We start from the raw sequence: 20872 nt of genomic DNA, 5'->3' as shown, positions 1-20872 counted from the left end.
GATATAACCAATTAGGATTACTTTGCACTGTGAATTTGATAATATCCAGCCATTGAATTATGCTAAAAAAAGACGTGGAAATATAAACACGTGATAATCATAGACGAAATGCGATTGGCGCCTTCTTGGGAGAAAATGTATTCTCGTGTTGTGTGGAATACCGAGGCGACGGGGCGACGGACCCCAATACGAAAACATATTTTCTCCCAACGCCGCCAATATATTGTGGCGATGCCGTCTCAAAATCGCATTTAGTTCTGTATCGCGATCCAGCCTTGTAAGTATAAAAACAACTGTAAGAAGATCCATTCACGCCTGATCGAAATTTCAATTTTTTCCAACCGTGAAAGGTATCCATGGTAACGGTTATTTCGTCGCAGATTTTTTTGAAATTCTTCGCAATTTCGTGGTTTTTATTGTCATAATATGGACTATTGAAACAAACATGCAAGGAGTCTCGATTGCACTAAAACAAGTTTTAAACAACAATTCAATTCGCATGCTACGTTGGGAAATATTGGAAATGTTATTTGAAGGAAATTTAGTTAGAATTCTACTAAAACAATAAGATTATTTGCTCTCGTTTTCTATGAGGTTATAGTTGATTCGGACTTCGGCCTCATGAACTATCAAATCTCGAGAAGTAATGTCTTTCCTCAGAGCTCATTTCCTATATTTAACACACAAACCGCGCTGATAAACATGACAATAAAAAGCATTGTTGGAAAGCATCTTGATAAAACTATATCATTTAACTTGATGTTTCGTGTGTTTTGACATATATACATCTTCAGAATTGACAATTTAGGAGAGAAGTAACAACTAAATTTTAAATTTAAGCTAAGTAACTCATTAACAATAACAATGACAGAAGCTGGAAAAAAATGTGCATATGAAAAGATGGCCAAAGAAAAAGAGTATTTCTTATATTCATTTGTAAAAAATAAAATAAAATGCCAGCTAGAGTTAGGCACACGCTACACACTCTAACAGGTGTGGTTGCAAGGTCATCTGTACACATCCAATGAGAGAACAAGGGATGAGGGGGCAATTGGCTGGATGGATGTAGGTCCAGATAGAATTTGTTCTTTCAGTGGGGAAGAGGAATGAAAGGAAGGAATTCGCCCAGCCAGCAAGAAAACCCATGCACCACCAAGATGCTGATTCAAAATGTAGCTTAGAATTGGGTTAATTACAAAGCGCGGCCATAAGTTTCCCACTACGTAAGAGCTTGCCTGAAAAAGAGTTATTTCAAGGAGCAGATCCGTTGCATATCCCTGACTGAGTGGATTATGATGAAGATGCATATCTCAGCGGAAAAGTTTCCACTTTGTACATAACAAACATAAATACTTTATGTATAAGTACTTTGAGTACTTTACGACACCAGTGGTAGTGTGTACGAACGGCTGAACTGACTCCCATTTATTTTGTCTTTCTATTTCAGGCTGTATGTCTGGGGCTATATACTACTTGCGGACAATAGGCAAAAAATATATACTTCCAAATCGGTATCAATTCTAATTTGGACAATTTCAAAACAGTCATATTATTACTAAAAAAATTCCTTACATTTCTTTGCTTTTCCACGACGTCAGAAAATCGCCTTTTACTGTTGAGGTTTAGTGCTTTTGGAAAATTATAGCCATTCGCTCACCGCACACAAAATCAAAATGCTTTAACAGGATCATCAACTGAGCTTGTAGATTATTGAGATACTCCATTTTATTAAGTTAGTATCTTGAGCTCTGCATAGGTTTAAGAAGGTTAAAAAGTTTTATTATTATTATTATTATTATTATTATTTAACTATGAAAGATCGCTTCTTATTCGTGTTATTATTATTATCATTATTATTATTAAGTCCTTAAAGTCTTGCCGCTTCTAACTTATGGTGCCGAGTTCAATCCGTGAGCCTAGGGCAGTCATAAGTCTGCTGGATTACTTGATGGATAGAGTCCTCCTAAGTATGTGAGCAGCTCCAAGGAGGACGGTCTTCTGTAGCTCTGTTATTCTGATATTGCCTGGGATCTTGCCGATGTAGTTTTCTGTTCCCTTCTTGACAAGCCCGAAAGCTCCAATGATCACTGGGACAGTCGTTGTTTTCATTCCCCTCGTTTTCTCGATTTCAACCTCGAGATCTTTGTACTTTGTGAGTTTTTCCATTGTTGTTGTTGTTATTATTATTATTATTAATATTATTATTATTATTATTTGTCTGGTTTACTGTGATTTTAAATCTCTGCTACTCCTATTGTAGTATACCAAGCACACCCCGGATTAATAACAAGAATTCAAAGTACTGACTTAGTATGCAAGGTACTGATTGTAGCTGACTCCACAGAAAGTCGTGGCATTTTCAACCTCTAGTTATGAAGTTTCAAGTTTTAAGTCTTTTTTTTTTCTCATCAATTTTTCTGCTGTAATGGTCTTGTTTAACAGACACTGATAACAGATATGGTTCCACTTCCAATGCGTTTATAGCGGAGCTCAGGCGGCCTGAAGGGCCGCCAAGCGGAGCCCCATGCCCATATAGGAAAGAAAAGGAAACCCATGAATTGATTTTCTCATGGTCATCATGGCTAGCGGTATTGCTCGTGGGCGCGTACGCACGACGGCGACGACGGCGACGACGACGATGACGATGAAGTCACGCAAGATGGCGGCTATATTCCAGTTAATAGGTTGACAGGGACATGCACTCGCGGTTTGTAGCGGAAGAATGCATTGGCGGGATTTTTAAAGAAAAAGGATAGCGAAGGTTGATCTAATGTTTTTAAGATAGGGTTGCACTGAAGCAAAAAACAGAAAGCAAGAATTAACAGGCAAAGAAGTAGCGAAGAAGATCGCGAAAAAGAGCGGGCCAGCGCTGGGGAAGGAGGCGAAACAGTACTGAACAATGCCGTGAATTATAACGAGTCAAGGGCTTGAGAAAGGAGGTGAAATAATACCGAACTATGCCCTGAACCAAAGCTAACGAGGGCTATAGAAAGGAAGCGAAAGTACCCGACAAATTGACTCAGAAGACAGCAGAACTTCACAAGTTTAAAATTCGCGCGACGCGATGCTGTGCAGCCGCGCAAGAAAATTCAAAAGTCACATGATTTGGTCAGGTGATAAACAAGAGAAATCAAACGTGCCTGAGTGTTTAGAGAAATAACAAAACAGCAAACGCAGCGGAAAAAAAGTGGTTGACTCGTTGATCTATCGAAAAGATTACTTCAGTTCAGTCTTCACAACTTTTGCTGCAAGTTTCTGCCTGGAAGATTTACACTGGCCGAACTGAATTGCCAACTTGCGGTAAGTGACTTTTGTTGTGACGTTTGCTATGAAAATTAACAAGTTGCCTCGGCGATATAAGCTTATTTTCAATTGGAATGCTTTTTAAGTCTTCCTTATTTGAAGTCATGCTGTGAGAGATTTTACAAATTACATCGTTTTAATTTCGCTCGTCTCTAAACAATAACACGGGAGTCGCTTTGTGGAGGTTACCCTAAGTTGTACACAAATTAAGTTTTCTGTCGATTTTCGTCGTCAACTTAAACTTATAACCTCAGGTCTAAAAATAAGCTTAACCAAAACCGTATTTGTAAACACAAGGCCGGGTGAGTTAAGAAGTTTTCTCTGTGTTAGCTGGCACAGTCGCTTTGTAGACTGCTAAAATTTCTTCTTCTATTGTTGAAAACCAAGAAAGGTCTACAAACCATTTTAAGACGAAGCGAACAGGATTTGCTAAATTTACTTTTATTCCTATGTGAATATTTGCATATTGTGATTACAAAGTATGGATATTTCCTCGTTTTGTTAGTTTATTCGGTTTGGCGAAATGTTTGGGTGAATTCCCAGGTTAATTTGGTTGAAGACTGGTAAAGCTACCGCCGATAAAATGACTGCAAAGCTAAATTAAGCGGTCGGCAAAAAATGTCAGTAATATTCAAATTTAAGCGTGAATAATTATTAAAATTTAACACTGCAAGCTTAAGCATTCTCATAAAGTTTGACATTAGCGTTCTGGAGAATACTTGAGAATTTAATCGAGGAGAACCGAATTAAAGTAAAATGTTTCAAACAGAATTCTTAAAGTTACCGTTCCTATAAGCAGATTTTTAAGAAATAATGTTTGGACCGAACATGCAGGCTAGCAGGCTGTAAGAGCTCACAAGAGTCACTGTGCATGTCAAGTCTGTTGCGCTTGCTTTGGAGCCCTTTAGGCCGATGCATGAGCATGCTACCGACGAAAGCAACAAAATGAACATAGTAAATCCAATATATCTAGCTTCGTTAAAAATTTTCGGGCAGTGTTCTGGGTTTGAAGGCGTAAAACTCCCAAACGACTGCAAGGAACGATGTATATGCAGAAATGGCGGTCTGCAATGACATCCCAATAGATGACTGGGGCAAAGAGCACGACAATAGAACGGTTTCTTCTACTAGCTGTATGATTTGCTCTTGACGTGGTGCATCCAACGCAATCCGTAAAACACAAATTAGGAAGCGTGAATATATTTACTTGTTTATTCATTTTCGTTCAACAGTTGAGAGCCCCCTTAAGTCTCTTCCAACACGAGCAGAATTTCACTTACTCTGAAGAAACGGCGCCGTACATTGGAAAAGGAGTATCTTAAGGTCTCTATTTTCTCAGTCTGTTGAAATCCACTGTCAGCTAAGGATAGGTAGATAGTGAATTTGAGGTTTTGCAATCTTGTACATGAGTCTTAGATTTATGAAAACATCGTAGACCAGAGCCTCTCGAGGTAATGTCCTTCCTCTGGATTAGGATGATCATTCACAAATGCTATGGCCTTGATGTAAAAATCTAGTGGATGTATCTTGATCATGTCTCGAGTTGCTGCAAAACATCCCCCAGGGCAAAAATACACTTCTGGTGGGTTTCGATAGCCAAACAAAGTTTTGAAAAACTCTGCTACAGTCAAACGAGCTCGACGCATTTTACCATTGTTCAGCATAATTTGCCACTTGAGACTATGAGAGATTCTTCCCCACGCCATGAAAACACTTGGCCTTAGGCGAGTATGTTTCAATGATGTTAGTCTTATGACGTCATAAACATAATTCATAGGAGGCCTAGAGAAGAATCCACAAGACTGATGCCCGTTTTCTGCCTGTAGGAAAACAGTTACCTCAGGCAAACTATCGTAATGATTTATGATGTGGTGCAAGTATGTGTGACTTTCCCGGCCCACGTTTGGTAACCTTTTCCAGGAAAGGAGTTTTAAAGGCGGAGGCTGCCGAACAGTGCCTTTATGATAGACATGAGAATGACTGGCTATTGGTTTTATCCAATCAAGATTTTCATTATAATGAGCGACCACAAACTCGTAGGGAAAAAGCCGACCAGTGTTTCTCCTTGAATTGACAAGACTTGGGTTAAAGTACGTTTCCTCGGGAATTGCTCGTAACAGCTGGTCGACGACTTCAACGCCCTGCATAAAAGAATGATCTTGATTTGAAACCTCATACCGCCAGCCTCCAAACCGACCACGAGAGTAGATGCCTTTGGATTCCATCCACGGTTGGACTTTGTCGAGAATCGCTTCTCTGCTGATAGATGGGACTGGATACCCGTGTTCCAAACGTCGATAGTATTTTGATACAACCATGTCTGATGTAATGAATCTATAAACTACTAATGCTCGAATGGTAGCATTTATCAAATTTTCCTTCGTCCAGTATTCTAAATTGGAGTTTTGCTTAGGTTCGGCTGCCTCGCATAGGAGGGACCATTGTTTTCTGGGCTCTGGAACGTGATCGTCTGAGTAACTGGAGAATACTGTTATCCTGTAGAATGGAGCGTCAGCATCCGGAAAGTACATCCACGACTTGCTCAAAAGCATCGGTGGAGGCTGACCAGTTAGCCCTATACCGATCACATGAGTGCGCGAGTAAATCAGATGGGAAGCCAATTTCTTCATTTCCTCTAGAGACTCGTCTCTTCCAGTCATGATAATGACAAATATGTCGAGCGGTGCGGTCGATATCAGAGTGTCAAAATGAAATTCCTGGACCGATTTAACGTGTATGCCACTCTCAACCGTTACAACATTCGTGTCCATGTTCAGCCCTATGACTTTACTGTGGAATTTAAACCACTCTCTGGGGAGGCGGTCGGCAACGGCTTGCCATATTCCTCCTGTTCCTTTATATCTCGGATATCGAAAGAAATTGTTAGGTCCCCAGGGAGAACCTTTCGTCAACGTCCCATTGTCGTACTTTGCAATCTTACGCTTGATCTTGGTTATATTGGGAAGAGCAACGCGCTCGCCAACCCAGGCAGAATTCATTTCAGAGGGGTCTACTGTCCAAACTTTTCTATTGTACTTTTTCAAGAACACTTCGTATAGGCCCAAACCAAAGTTTGAAACATGCCACTGGTCGAAGTTAGCAGGATTTTTTGGTGTTCCATTTTAAGCTGCAACTTCTTCTAGCCCCGATAAACACTTCTCTTGGTCCACTTTGTCCATTACCTCGATGTTGTTTTGAACTGGATAAGGAATAAACCTTCTGATGGCGTCTGAACCCTTCATGAAGGCATATGCCGCTCTTTCTCTCCAGTTCCAGCTCTCTATCTCCTATCGAGCGTGTCATCAAAGTATTCATAATGAGAAAAAACGACATGTCCCCCCATGTCCCAGAGAAAACCTTGATCATCTCTTTCAGAGGACGCAAGTCCACCTGGCTTGCCATTCTGTTCAAGAATTACAATTGATAACATTGGAAACTTTCTGTTCATCAGCTCTAAAAGTCGCTGAGTGGCGCCAAGAGCTGTTGAACCAGAACGAATGATTATAACGTTAAAACTTTGTACTGGGTGCTTGAAATCAAAAGTCATGTTAGACAAACTGCGAAGAAAACCTATAAGATAAACAAAATTCAAAGATCAGTTTATTTTCAATTTAAGGCCACCCTTTTCTTAATTTCTTTAGCAACAAAGACGTTTTATGATTTTGGGTCTGTCGCACCGTCGGAGTCAAAAAATGCTGAAAACAAAAAGGCAACTTGAACTAGAAGGCCTTCTAAAGACTGCAAATAGCAAGACGGGGTTACAAAACCACAATGGATGTGAACTGAGGAAGGAATCATGCTATCTTGTTTGTAGGGAAGGCTAAAACAAGTATTGTAAACTGTTCACAGCCTTCTATTTTCTCACATTTTTATTCGATCGTTGAACTAGCCGTTAGGATCCTCTGATAACCGGACGCTAGCGCAAAATCGGAAACGTGACGGAGAAGGGGGGACCGAGTTTGTCTCGCTTTCTGCACCCCCTCCCCTCCGCCCCCTCACCTCCTCGTGCTTCGTGCTCCCGCTCACTTCGCTCGCTTCCTCTTTCGCGTGCGTTGAAAAATAGAAAGGCTGTGAACAGAATTCAAGTATTGAGCATTAAGAAGTATCCTTAATGAATCTGTATTTGTAAACACAGATCCAGATAAATGATGAAAAAAATGTCTGCCTATACCACTGCGTTCCTAGTAACGGATTCTGTTTTTCAAAACAGGAAAAGCAGAATCGGGCGAAACTCAACGAAAAAATGGGGATGGCTTCGGATGAAAACATAATTTTTCTTTGCCATTATTGTAAACTCGTGCCCTCCGGAACTGTTTGCCTTTTTGTAGGTACTTCAGTTTTTTTTTTTTTTTTTTTTTTGCTAATTTCACCAATTAAAATCAAATCTTTAAGTTATTCCTTAATTAAGAAAAAGACCGCGATCCCTTATTGAAAAAAATAACACAAACGGAATTGATAAACATGGTATACCAACGTATTTTTATACTAAATGTTTCGTATGTTAAGCAACATGCATTTTCTAAGTCTCCTAAAGAAACCGTTAATAATCTTGCAAACCAGCATCGATTAAAGAAAACCAACGTGAGTGACTAACAAAGACACATAAACGCGCGTATCTATGCAGAGTAGCTTTAGTTTGAATAAAAATTAATTTCGGTCAATCGATCTGATCTGTTGGCGATCAAAGTAACCACTGCGTTTACGATTCTTAAATGCCTTGAATATGAGTTCTTCAAAGCATCTTTGGTCCAAGGGAGATAGCAGTAATTTTGAAAATTCTCCATCCCTTCAAATACGGTGGACTTCAAATATCCTGGAGTGATTTCTTCCGAATAAATGTACTAATCGCGCATATAGATTGCATATGCGCAGGTCGCTTATTTCTGAGCTGCACTGTTTTACGTGATATCATGTTTGTCAAATATTTGACAAAAGAATATATAATAACGAGAAAAACATACCACAATACATGTTGAAGCCGTTACGTTGAATGGCAATTTGTTTGTTTGTTTGTTTCTAATTCAAAATAACCATGCCTGCCTATAAGAATGATTTCTTTCCTGGGCGAATTGACAGCAAATGTAACCTCCCCAGATTCTCTCAGCCAAAACTCTACAGTAACCACCCTATAAACGGGCATTCCTGAAACTCTAAAAGGAGGTTGTATGTGGCTGTCTGACGTCCCAAAATTCTCATGTTTGGTAGAGCACTTTCATTAAAATACTGACCAGAATACTACCATGTAAGAGATATTTTTTTCCGTATCTACAGTTAGTATGCATGCCATTTACATATCCTCATACTGAAGAGTGTATTATGTAAATTCAAAACTTAGCTACCTTCCGTGCTATCTGACTCCACTGCTCCAAACCAAAGACTGTATGCTGCGTACAACAGCGAAACAACAAGACAGAACATCAAGAACAATCTTTTAAGTTTCTTCCGAGTTCTAAACATCATATCTATGCTGTGTTGGTCACTAATACGTTATGAGTAGACCCCTACAACAGTTTACATTTGCATAACTACATTGTGCGGGCTGTTCAGTGCCCAGGGTGTCATTCGGGAAACACATTTGTTAATCACGTGATGAATTTTCAATTCTCAAACTCATAAATATTTCATCAAGTTTAAACAAAGGAAATCATGACTGTGAGGGTGTTTGGATATCTGACGTTAATTAGCAAAGATTCTTACGATATTATTTCTCCGTTTTCTCCTTTGTTTTAATTTCGATTGAGAAGATAAATCAAACACTAAAGAAAGAGTTTGATCACATTTCCATACACCTCGAGGTTCGTCAAAAATTCTCCGCTACGCGTCGTATTTTCAACTCCCTTCTCGATGTTTGGAAACGTGGACAAACGCAGTCTTTCATGTTTGACATACTACTTCACTTTTGCCACGTGGATTCACCTCGTGCTCAGTGTCGTGACATTTTGTTTTCTTTTTTACCAACAATTGTGCTTTTTTCAGAGACTCTTCTAATCAGTTAATTTTGCACGTTTCCATGTGGCTCAACCGCCATCAGTCTCGGATTTCACTATTTTTAAAAGAAAACTTGCGCAAAAGAATTCTAACACTTAGTACTAGGAACCTTCGCTGGTACGCAAATGTTCCTCATGATTTCAAAATTCTGAACGAGCCTCTTGGAGAGTGGCCTTTCTTTCAATGCAGAAAGGTTAAATTGTTCCCAAATTACCATCGAATGACCTTAATTAACGAGAGCTTCTACCCAACTTGATAACGCTTTTGCAGCTCAATGACGCGGCGAAAACTAGCGCAGATCATACTGGTTTCGTGGGCGGGAGCATGGCCCTAGACCCCTTAAGAATTGGAAGTTTGCCGCTTCGGTGCTCTTTGTCTCGAAAATGGATCACCACGTATCCTGGATCTGCGTCTGAGAAAATCAACAAAAAATACTGTATTTGAAGGGTGAACAATAAATAAATAAATAAATAAATAAATAAATAAATAAATAATAATGACGTTTTTTCTCAATCATGGCTGTCGAGAAACGGTTGCTTAGGTGATGTCAAAGATGATTAACACGAAACACTGACAAGCAAAACAACAAAATTTTTCCAGCTTCGGCTTCCAGCTTCATTGTGGTGATAATATTTCCTTAGCCCTATTCTGACAGACCGTTTTTAGACACCGAGGAGCGGGTTTGGACACGATGCGAGCCTATATGACGAGGCTGACCTTCGCAGTCTAGCTGCCTGTATCTGGAGTCATTTACGAGTTTTAGTTTCCAAACTTATTTCTCAACCGTGTTAATCCACGAAGGAGCAAAGAGACTCTATTTTCTTTTCTGGCATCAAAGGGACTAGACACGGAATTATAAAATTGAATAAAAGCTCGAATTCGTACGATACGCTTTCGCAAATGGAAAAAAAAAATTATACATTTGAAATAAAAAAAAATTCCATAATCTTTCTAAACTTTCCTCCTTAAGCTATCGTTCGTTTAGTTCATAAGATATTTCTTACTTCTAAAACGAAACCGAAAAGTACACCCGTCGCGTTCCAAAATTTTGTGGCGACTTGGTACGCGCTAAAACTAGGCCATAGTGAGTAAGCCAATCAAATGGAAGCATTGGTGGACGGTTGGGATTTGTGATTGGCAGACACCTGCGGCTGGTAAATTATAAACGTGACTGGATTTGAACATCGCAAAAAATTGAATGTAATTCAAGCTGGCTCCAAAACAAAACATTATTAGTGGAACTTCTGAGCGCCGAAGGTGATAGCTCCATACCTAAGGGAAATTGGTAACCCATCGATTTGTTTATGAATCGACGTCAACGTACAAGCCAGCTGAAATAATCCGCACGTTCTAATCACGTGAGCAATGACGCCACAGCCACAAGGTTATACATAGTGTGTCTTCATAAAAATATTTACCAACACGCAAGTTCAAGTTTCTGTAAGTTGCAACTAAGAAAAGATATTTTGGGGTTTCACATGACGTCACAAGCTTTAATCAAATCAGTGTCCGCCATATTGGTGTCCCTCGGGTGTCAAATTTATGCTAATAACAGTCCATTTCTACGGTGAAGCTTCTCTATTATTGCTCTATTATTTCGACAACTACATGAATTTCCAGAAAGGAAAAGAAGATAAAAGTGCCGGGCATTCATCTAAAGGTATCCCAGTGCTCTCTGAGTATGCCAAAAGCCTAGAGAGTCGAGTAAAGGAAAGATATTCGCAAAAGATCTCGGTCATCGGTGTTGACCCCGCAAGCATAACAGCCAAGCAGTTCAGTCCAGAATGCTTGCCTCCTGTGGAAGTATCGGATTTGCTGAGTTACCTCGTTCTTGAGACCAGCTTCTACACCAATAAGCAGTTCAAGGCGTTCGAGAGTCTGGAGGCGTTTACTCAAAGGCTGTCGGGATTTGTGACCTCAGTTGTAGGCAAAGAAATCGCCGGCAAGTATGTCGTGAGAGCACTAGTGTTCGGCATTCACAGCGTATGAATGATCCTTTGGTGAACATTTGGGTCATTTCCGAAAACGATGGGACTATTTTGTCCCCCCATTGCTTGGGATGCAAAGCTGGACTGGCTGAGTCCTGCTCACATATCGCGAGTGTTTTATTTTATTTAGAGGCAACTACACGACTTCATAGCAAGCTCGCTTGAAGTCAATGAAGTGCCGGATGCGAGGGCTAAGGACATCGATTTTCATCGGCTAACAAGCTCAAAGAAAAGTTTGACCAGAAAATTGAGGATCTACAACAGCCGCATGCCTGGAACAATGCAGCAGCTTCTAGTTCCGGGACTGCATCAACCGGCGCCTCAGCGCATGCAGCGCATCGGCGCCCTCGAAGGAGGAAATGGATCAGCTTTATGCCAAACTCAACCACTGCAAAATTGAAGCAGTAGCTTTAAGTTTAATTGATATCATTTTGCTGACCAATTTATCGACCAAAGCCGCTCTGTTCCGATAGTTTCAGAGCGAAGTTTTTGCTACAAACTCGTTCACTCTCTAGCACTCTCTTGTTTGTAGCGTCGCCGCGACTCACCGCAGAAATCTACTCGTTTCTCCTCCTAATAGTGAGTTACTCCTGTTCTTCCCCTTGATTTGTAATAATCTTAGTATACGAAAAAACCCTAAGCCTTTACGATTTCCACTTTCGCTCGAATCACCAACAACAACGCATAAAACCATCCCTTCTTTCTCACATGAACTCTTCTTTGGATACGCTTTGTTTACGCCTAAGGGACACCAAGATGGCGGATAGTAACCGTTGCTAAGCTATTGGTCACGTGGGTGAAACCTAAGAATACCCTCGACCTAGTCCCCCCACTTTTTTCTCTCGTAGGCCCCTTAGTTGTAAGAAGCCATGTGGCCATCTGTAAAAGCCATATAGCATTACCCCGGCTTTGAAATATGTGGTGCTTCCCAATTGCTCAATGCCTGTCTCCCCACAGAGATAAAACGCACTTTTAGACATGTTCACGTGACTGATGACGTCATCATAGCAAATTTGCAGAAGATATCTATTTCATGACGAGTGTTTTTTCATGTAATGTAACAACCTCCCGGACTCGAAAGCTGACAAAATTATTTAATAAGCAAATGTTTCAGAAGCAAAGAAACACAGACAAAATAAGTTTAGTGTTTTTCAGTTGACGTGTGCCATGGATACAACAACCTGACCAGTGCCGATAGAAAAATCACTTACATTGCACAATCGATTCTGTGTGACGACGCTCTTGTCTTTGGCTGGTATCGATTTAAGGGGATGCAGGGACGAGAATGGCTACCGCCTGTCCGAATCAGTTTAGTTTAGGAAGATGTGTTACCCTGCACCAAGGCTGGTTGAATGGTACTCATCCTAAATTTGAAGATAGTGAAGTCATAAGACAGGTCTGCTTTAGTTATACGGTTTGTTGCAGTCAGACCGTAGATATTAAAGTTGAAAACTGTGGCTCATACTACGTCTACAGTTTGCGGCCACCACCGGCTTGTCCAAACCGTTACTGCGGCGCGGATTGAACCAAATTAAAGCAACAGAACCCCTTCACAACCCAATTTTCCCTTCCCTCCCCACACCTCTTACCAGTGACTAAACGTGTCTTAATTTGGCTGAATGTTGAACAGGGTTATGATACTGTCAATTTTACAAGCTGGTCTGCTTCACGGCAACAGGCTTGAAATTGTTGCAGTGAATACTGCTCAACAGTAACGAACTGGTGCTACCGCCTGATTGGAGAAAGACCCGAGATCAAAGAGCACTAATTTCAAGAGTTACAGTACAGATACAGGCCAAGGTATATGAAAGATTCGGCGTAAAGCCCGTCCGTATAAGACTTATTAATTGAGTTACAGTGACAACACCATGGAGCCATCTAGCTTATCCAGTCCACACGATTGGAACGGACATAACAAACAAGTGCAAAAAAGGGAGTTATTTCGTAACACAAAGTCGAATTAAGTAAGTGGACCACTGTAATTCTATTGACAAAAAGCTACACCGCCGATGTTGACATAAAATATACTGGTAAAAAAGATCCTCTCTGCAAATTTCAAAATTTGGAAGGTAACCCTTTAATCCCGCAAGACTCAGTGGCATCCAAGATTCTTGACATTAATGCACAGTTAAGCATTACAAGTGTAATGACGAGAAATAATGAATGGCCAATAAAGGAAGATTGCCTTGGAGACAAGTTCTCCCGACGAGAACTGTGAGACATTTGTCGAAAATACGAAGATACAGCATGCTGATATTCACCTTGTTATTGGAAGAATAACGAATTAAGAGCGACAGTGAGCAGATGATGTTTTAAACTAAAAATTGGAGCAAAAGACCAGCAGTTTTTTCCCTTATATTGTAAGAGGAGGCATATGGCCTGATAACCTTGTTGCATTTCTGTTTTTGTTTTTCCTATATTATAACTCATTATTTTCCATGCATTTCATGAAGCATATGGTCCTGGACGTCACTTCAGTGGTTGTTGCCAAATTTCTCTCTCCTGCGTCAATCTTGAACTTGGAACCTTCACTCTCCTTGACCAGCAGTCAGAAGGCGAGAACTCTCGACCGCTGGTCAAGGGAAACAAAGGCTCATCGTAAGGCCTCTACGCCTTAAGGTCCGGTAATACGGAGAACATTTTTCTTCAACTTGTCTCGCAACATTGTTGCATTGCAAGTTGAAGCACATTGTTGCGCGTATTACCACGTTTTTGACCAACTTGTCTCGCAGCAAAATACAGTGTCGCAAGTTGAGGCAACATGTTGCGCAAAGTAGACTCGAGTTTTACTTTCTGTAACAAATTTTAGGTTTGCTGCTCGCATTACCACTGAAGCTACAACTTGTCTCGCAACAAATTTGAATTTAACGCTTGTGATTGGCTGTCGCGAAGTGCGGCATTTATAAAAATAAAAAATAAAAAACAAGGCGGACGGTGAAGGCGAGCCTGAATTCGAAGTACACCAGTAACTCTCGGAAAGTCATAAATTTGTCCTTTGCAAAGACCTCGAAGGCTATCATAGTCTTTGGGACACCCCGTTTGCCCCTTAAAAACAAGCAGGAATAAAGGCAAAAGGCTTGGAAGAACTGTCGCAAAAATACAACTTTTCGCCTAGCTACCTGAAACGACACTGAGCTTCATACTGAGAGAACTTTGCTGGCACGGAAAATTAAGAAGAAAATCATGGCCAGAAGTCGAGAGGAACTTCGTTGAAATGCTAAATTATATTAAAGAAGGTGCCATCTTTATTTGCACACGATTAAGCAATTATACCTGTAGAATTCCGCAGACTTGCAACACTGTATTTTGCTGCGAGACAAGTTAGTCACAAACGTGGTAATACGCGCAACAATGTGTTTCAACTTGCAATGCAACAATGTTGCGAAACAAGTTGAAGGAAAATGTTGCCCGTATTACCGGATCTTAAGGCCTCCATTGCTTTTTCTTCGCAGGTTTAGGAATTTTATACTTTTCCAGCTACTTAATTCCTCGCCGTTATCAGCTGGAGTCTTTTTCTTCGTTTTCTTTAATAAGTTTCATCTCCACAGCACTTTCAAGCGCTCTTTCGGCGCACGCTCGAACCATTGACATCTCAGGGTCGGTGTCTTTGGAGAAAACCATCAGGGTCTCAAGGACTCCACTTTCGATCAACTGAGAGCAAATAAGAGACATTAATAGGTTAAAACATGTATGTGGACACTTGAAGCTTGAACATACACCAACAGGTACAGCTGGGTCTATCAAACAATCGTTAAATAATCGATTAACCCATTGACACCTGGAGATTTTTGGGAAAAACGCATTTTAGCATTTTCAGTTCCCTTACTGACTCATACCCAGCTAACATGGCAACAATGTTCCTACCTTGGTTGCTATTTCCTTATTGGAAGCTATCATGTTGGCAGCAATATGAGCTCCCCTGTGCAATAAAAAAAAGACATTTACATCAACTTCAACATTGTTGATTTGTTTAAGTTAAAACGCATAAAAACCAGACCCCTTGACCAAACTGGCGTACAGCATAGCATCACAGCGTTTCTCCAGTTTTTTTAGTTTGTTCCTGAAAAGGTCCGTTTTGTCGCGTTACGTTACGTTTTGTTACGTTACGTTACGTTACGTTACGTTATGTTACGCTAAGTTACAGTAAGGCACGTTCTGAGGAAATCGTGGTTGAATCTGTTATTCGCTGGAAAAACCAGAGCCGTTACCTTGCAATCAAGAATTAAATATATAATTAGTCGCGCTCAATTTCAAACATAATGTCATTATAGTGTGATTCTCGGCGATAAGAGAGAAACAATGAAGTACTAAAACTTTTCAACATTAATCATAAAAATTACAATTTCCTCGATTGTGATTGGTTTAAAAACCTCCTATTTTCCACTAATTCACCTGCCAAGTTGCTATACGACATTTTGTTATTGGACAGTTTGTTATCGGACAGTTTGTTATCGGACAGTTCAATAAGCCAATCACATTCAAAGTTGTGGTTTAAATCAACCAATCACATTCAAAGTTGTAGTTACGTGTGTGCGCGTGCGCGAGAGCTGTTATGTTTTTGACGCCTAATTGCCGGTAGGAGGCGCGGTAGCCTTAGAATGTTTACATCTCCTATGCAGGTATTTTGATGAAAATTTTCCCTTTCTTTCATAACTTGGCTATTACTCCTTTCTCGGAAATTGTAATTTTTATGATTAACTGCTAATAAGACTTCGTGTCGTTCAACTCGGTCTGTAATCATACTCGTGATAAACTAAAATAAAATTGTTATCACTCTTATGATAACAGACCGAATTGGACTCCACTCAGTCCTATTACCATTACTTATAATAACAGTGCTGAAAATTTATAATGAAAAAAGAGAGACTGGTAAATCACTGTTTTCTAATGACAGAATATCTCTTACTAAGATGGACCATTTGACCTTTTTTTTGGAGTGGGGTTGTTGTTGTTGTTGCTGTTTTTTTTTTGTTTGTTTGTTTGTTTCTGGACGTGTGAATGTTTGATATTTTTTTCCTGCTCTTTTTCTCGGCTCACTAAACGTGCGTGAATTTTTGTTTTCGGCAGTGATAGAGTGCATGAATTTTCTTTGGGTACAAGTATGCATGCAGGAATTACTTAAAAAGAAATCACCCACCCCCTCCCTCAAAGTCAAACGGTCGTCCACTTCTAAAATGACTCCACTCTGTTCCTGGCCTGCCAGAAAAGGAACCAGAGGGATCACCAACAGTTACCTGTGTCTCAGCTCCTTTTTATCGGACACCAAAAGTTGCTTCTGAATATCCATGTACGATGACACCTGCCAATCAAAAGTCAACAGTCAAGGGTTTTTAGTTCAATAAATTGCTTTATAACGTGTACATGACTAGCAACTTACTTCATGGTGAATGGCTGAGAACAAGCCAATTTACCGCACTGCAGTGCAATTTTCTCAGTCTTACATATATAATAAATGAGCATTGTACAAAGCTCGGGTAATTAATGATTTACACTAATCATAAGTTTTGATGTAATATATCAAACACGAAAGACAGTGTTTGACCACATTTCCAAACACCGAGAAGAGAGTTGAAAATACGACGCGTAGCGGAGTATTTCTGACGAATTTAGAGATTACTTCGTTGCAGTTAACTTTGCGAAAAAAAAAAGGACATTGATTAACAACTGATGTCTTGAAAAGACTCTTTACCTTTATGATCTGTTTACAAACGTTCTCGCTGGAGGACAGGACAGCCAGTGCTCCTGAAGCCGCTCTATCGGATAAAATAATAACCGTAAATAGCTGTTCAGTAAATAACCCTTTAGTATTCCACAGATGAAGCGGAATATCAATGAAGCATTTCCGCGTGGAACTATTAAACAATTAGATTATGAGCTCGAGGTTTCTATCGCATGATAGTTGACGAGGGCTGTGCCCTCGTCAATTATCACGCATAGAAACTGAGACCGAATAATCTAATTATTTAAGTGTAAATCTACTAGTCGTTCAAAACTTTACCTAAATCCTCTTCACAGACACGTCGAAAACGCCAAGAAGCGGTCGTCATTTTGTTCACAAGCACACACTGCTACGCTACTCACTATCTATCACAAAGTAGATAGTGAGTAGCGTAGCCAATCAGACAATGGCATTCGTGATAGAACGCTAGTAGATTTATACTAGAACCCAATAGACGCACGCTTAACTGTGACACCAGTGATACCTGGTTCGAGTACAACAACATCGTGTGCAAAGAAATGTGTTTCTAAACATAGTAATAAAGTGGTGACGTTTTCAACTCCTGCAAACCCATCGGGTCGCCTTTGTGAAGTTTACACCTTTAACCGGGAGTTCACCAGAAGAGTCCCACCAAATGATTTTTCCCAGAGGAGAGAATATTTATGAAACACATTGCCCAGAAATAAAAATATCTCACCGCGACAGCTCAAAGTCCCCTCGCCTGACAGTAGAGTCAGTAACTTCACTCGTTCTGTAGGGGCGTCTTCTTTCTCGTACATTTTGAATACCTATGGTTCAACGACAAGGGAAGAATAACAACAGGTAGATCAAACATGTAGCGCCCGAATAGTCAACATTCAAGTTCTCCTTAATGGCCTCTATAAATTTCTTGACGTAATAATAGAGAGAATTTGTTCGAACATCAAAGCAACCAGCTTTTAAGAGTTCCCCTTTCGAAAGTGAAACGCTTGTCTACAGTGTCACAGTTGACGAGACAACAAGTGAATTCTAACTGCATTGTTACCTCCTCACAGAGCACCATGTTACACATGCATTCAGTGGCGGCCTCTCTTGACCATGTCATGTTCATCAAACATTAGACTTCCGATCAAAGGGAAGCCTTTCTCCTTCATAATATGTCGCCTGAAATCGCACAAAATAAGCGTACTATAACTCACTTTGCAGATGCCTTTCAGGTCATAAATAATGGTAATTGAACTGAGTGGAGTGCAATTTGGTCTGAAATCGTACGCGTGATTTCAAAATCGAACGAGCGCGCAGCGCGAGTTCGATTTGAAATCACAAGTATGATTTCAGACCAAAATTGCACGACCCGAAGTTCAATTGCCACTTTATTAAATCCATTTTGAAATCGCACAATTTTATCCCCTTAAATTTAGATTTTTGGTGTATTGTTCCAGTAGCCGGTTTGTTAAAAAAAAAAAAGCAGAACCGGAAACGCCTTTACGTCTCATTTAGTATGCAAAACGATGTCATGTGACGAAAACTCATTCGAGCATGACAAAGAAACAAGCAGTTCTGAAGTCAGAACGAAAATAGTGTACTTCAGGGATAAAGTTCAATTCTCGTCGCCTGAATCAATTATGGAAGGCTGAGACTGGTTGAGGCTGAGACTTTTCATTGTCTTTGGAGAAGGAATTTAAAGGCGCATATCCTGTGTAATTCTGCGATCGATTTCTTTTGGGTTGTGAAACTCCCGCGAGTGCACGATGACCAGTGGACAGTACGTTTTTTTTCCGTTTAAATACCGTTCAATGGCATGATTTTAAGGGAGTCCAGCTCGTTATCGTCTCCGTTTCTTTTTGTGACCTCAGCGTAGGACTCAATACTCAGGACCTTGTCAAGTTCTTGCGGCCCCATTTGTTTCGAGATATGTCCAAGATGGCGGGACTGGCACGGGCTTCGTGAGACGTTCGTTCATTCACTATTTTGTGCAGTGTGATGTATTTTGACTATGTTTATTCACAGCGACAGAGTTGAGCTCTTTTGTTGCTTCGTTTGAAACTACCGGAAACCTGGAAATATCTACCTTCTTGAGATGGCTCTGAATTTGTTGTTGTGTGGTTGTCGTTTGTTTATGTTTTACTGGACTCGGTATCATACGGATCTTGAGCAGATGTTGAAGAAAAATCGCCAAAATATTCGTCAAAATGGACACTGAAAGTTGGAAACTTCCATTAAAGTAGGTCTTCATCCTGAAGGAGCTCATAATCGTCATTTAGAAACTGTAATTAATTAAATTTGTTAATTTTTTGGAAAAAAAAAACTACAATAACAACAAAGTTTTGGCAATAGACTAGTAGTTGCTAAATTCTCCACACAATGGCCTTTTGTCTTTCATTTTCCTGAAATTTTATTGATTACTTTAAATTAATCTTGAAATCTGATTGGTTGTTTTGTTTTACTGTCCCATTCTCATTGGCTGAGAAAAAGATGCGATTTAGAGCAAAAAATAGTGCGATTCGTAAATAAATCGCACCACTGAGAGCCAATCAGATTGCAAGGATAACCAGTGATTTCAAAATGGATTTAATAAGAGTGGAAATTGCACAGCGCATCAATACAGCATCTCACCTGACTTCGTCGCTCATTTGAGCCAAATTCGTCAACGCCATTAGAGATTCAAACTGTTGCAAGCCCAGACCAAACTCAAGGTAAAGGTAAATGTAAAGTCAGCATACGAGCCAAGTGCCCCGTCAGGCCGGAGCTTATCCCAGTGTCTGTAGCAAAAAGGGACTAGGAGTATTTCTACTCCAACCTGGATGGGATACTAGTCCATCGCAGGGTTACCCAAAGCATCAAGTTCGCCGGTACCCATTTATACACCTGGGTAGAGAGAGGCACTGTGAGAGTCAAGGGTCTTGCCCAAGAACACAACACAATGTCCCCAGTCAGGCCTCGAACCCGAACCGCTCGATCCAGAGACGAGCGCACTAACCATGAGGCCATCATGACCTCCTTCATTTTCTTCTTTGCCTGCATATGCTGCGTGACGTAGTTCTGAAACAACTTTAGAATCTACCGTTTTTAGGCATGTCTCAAAATCAGACTTTTGTTTGTATGATTCCATTAGGCGTCAACGGGAAGAGCTACCAGAGTGGGAGAATGCCACAGGACACTCCCCCCTCCCCTTCACCTCACTCCCTCAATCCCTCCCCGTTTGATGACTTCTACGCAGCTATTAGCTACGAAAATCAATCAGATAAGGGTGAGACTTACCGTTTTAGAAGGATGCAATAACTTCAGTAACGGACGGATCAAGCCGAACGACTGTCGAGAGAAAGAAATCCCAAGTTAACCCTATGACTCCTGACTCAAACTATCAATTCTCGTTACTATGTCAATACCTTTCTTTGGATGCAAGCGTTGAGCATTTGGTGATAAATCAGGACAATCGATAATTTCACGAGATTCAGTGGTGACTGGTGTACATGTACAAGTTTTCTTCTAAGGAAGCTAAAGGCGATCGTTTCAATTTACTTGACAGAAGCTGGTATATTGCACCAAAACATCCGCAGTATCTTGAGGAAAAACCTAAACATTCTTCCACTCTTCTTACCAGAACTCTGCCGAAACGCAGGAAACGTTTGTTGCCTCGCAAGAGTACGATGAACATGCCGATTCCCCAACTCATTTCCATAGACTTATTACAGAACTAGAAGTGAGAATACGGTAATTGAGACAAGCAATTATCCTATAATGATACTGAGGTTTGGGGTGTATGTTGGTTCTCACCCTTTGTCCAGGAAATGCCACTTCAGGGTTCATAGTACTAGCGATCTTAGCAACAGATTGTGCTGCAAGGTCGGCGCCTTTTTCCGTGTTTTGAGAAGCAAGGGATATCAATGCCTAA

At 40.4% G+C, this 20872-nt stretch overlaps 1 protein-coding gene, 1 long non-coding RNA gene and 2 pseudogenes across 4 annotated transcripts in view; 1 reads left to right on the top strand and 3 right to left on the bottom strand.

Moving 5' to 3' along the window:
- The window catches only part of LOC145494874 (uncharacterized), a 246763-nt gene extending 230273 nt beyond the window's left edge, over window positions 1-16490 (bottom strand). For both annotated transcript variants that reach the window (XR_014050331.1, XR_014050332.1), the window contains exon 1: window positions 16054-16490. This is a non-coding gene — a long non-coding RNA (uncharacterized LOC145494874). The remainder of the gene's footprint in view (window positions 1-16053) is intronic.
- Window positions 4238-8274, bottom strand: LOC145495685 (uncharacterized). The gene is given in 4 exon segments (XM_081475305.1): window positions 4238-6590; window positions 6722-6873; window positions 7303-7371; window positions 8265-8274. Coding segments are annotated over 4 exon segments (2100 nt in total). The 3' UTR covers window positions 4238-4721.
- Window positions 10900-11453, top strand: LOC145495684 (uncharacterized; annotated as a pseudogene).
- Window positions 16491-16509: 19 nt separating the features above from the next.
- On the bottom strand, window positions 16510-20746 carry LOC145494839 (protein unc-45 homolog A-like; annotated as a pseudogene). Its single transcript, XR_014050302.1, has 5 exons — window positions 19594-20746; window positions 18023-18141; window positions 17696-17786; window positions 16969-17032; window positions 16510-16578 (listed from the first exon to the last, which is right to left on the bottom strand). The product of XR_014050302.1 is annotated as a protein unc-45 homolog A-like (transcript).
- Window positions 20747-20872: the final 126 nt, after the last annotated feature.

Source organism: Orbicella franksi, chromosome 8 (assembly GCF_964199315.1).
Source record: "Orbicella franksi chromosome 8, jaOrbFran1.1, whole genome shotgun sequence".
Taxonomy (NCBI): domain Eukaryota; kingdom Metazoa; phylum Cnidaria; class Anthozoa; order Scleractinia; family Merulinidae; genus Orbicella; species Orbicella franksi.
This window is presented reverse-complemented; position numbering and strand designations above follow the sequence as displayed.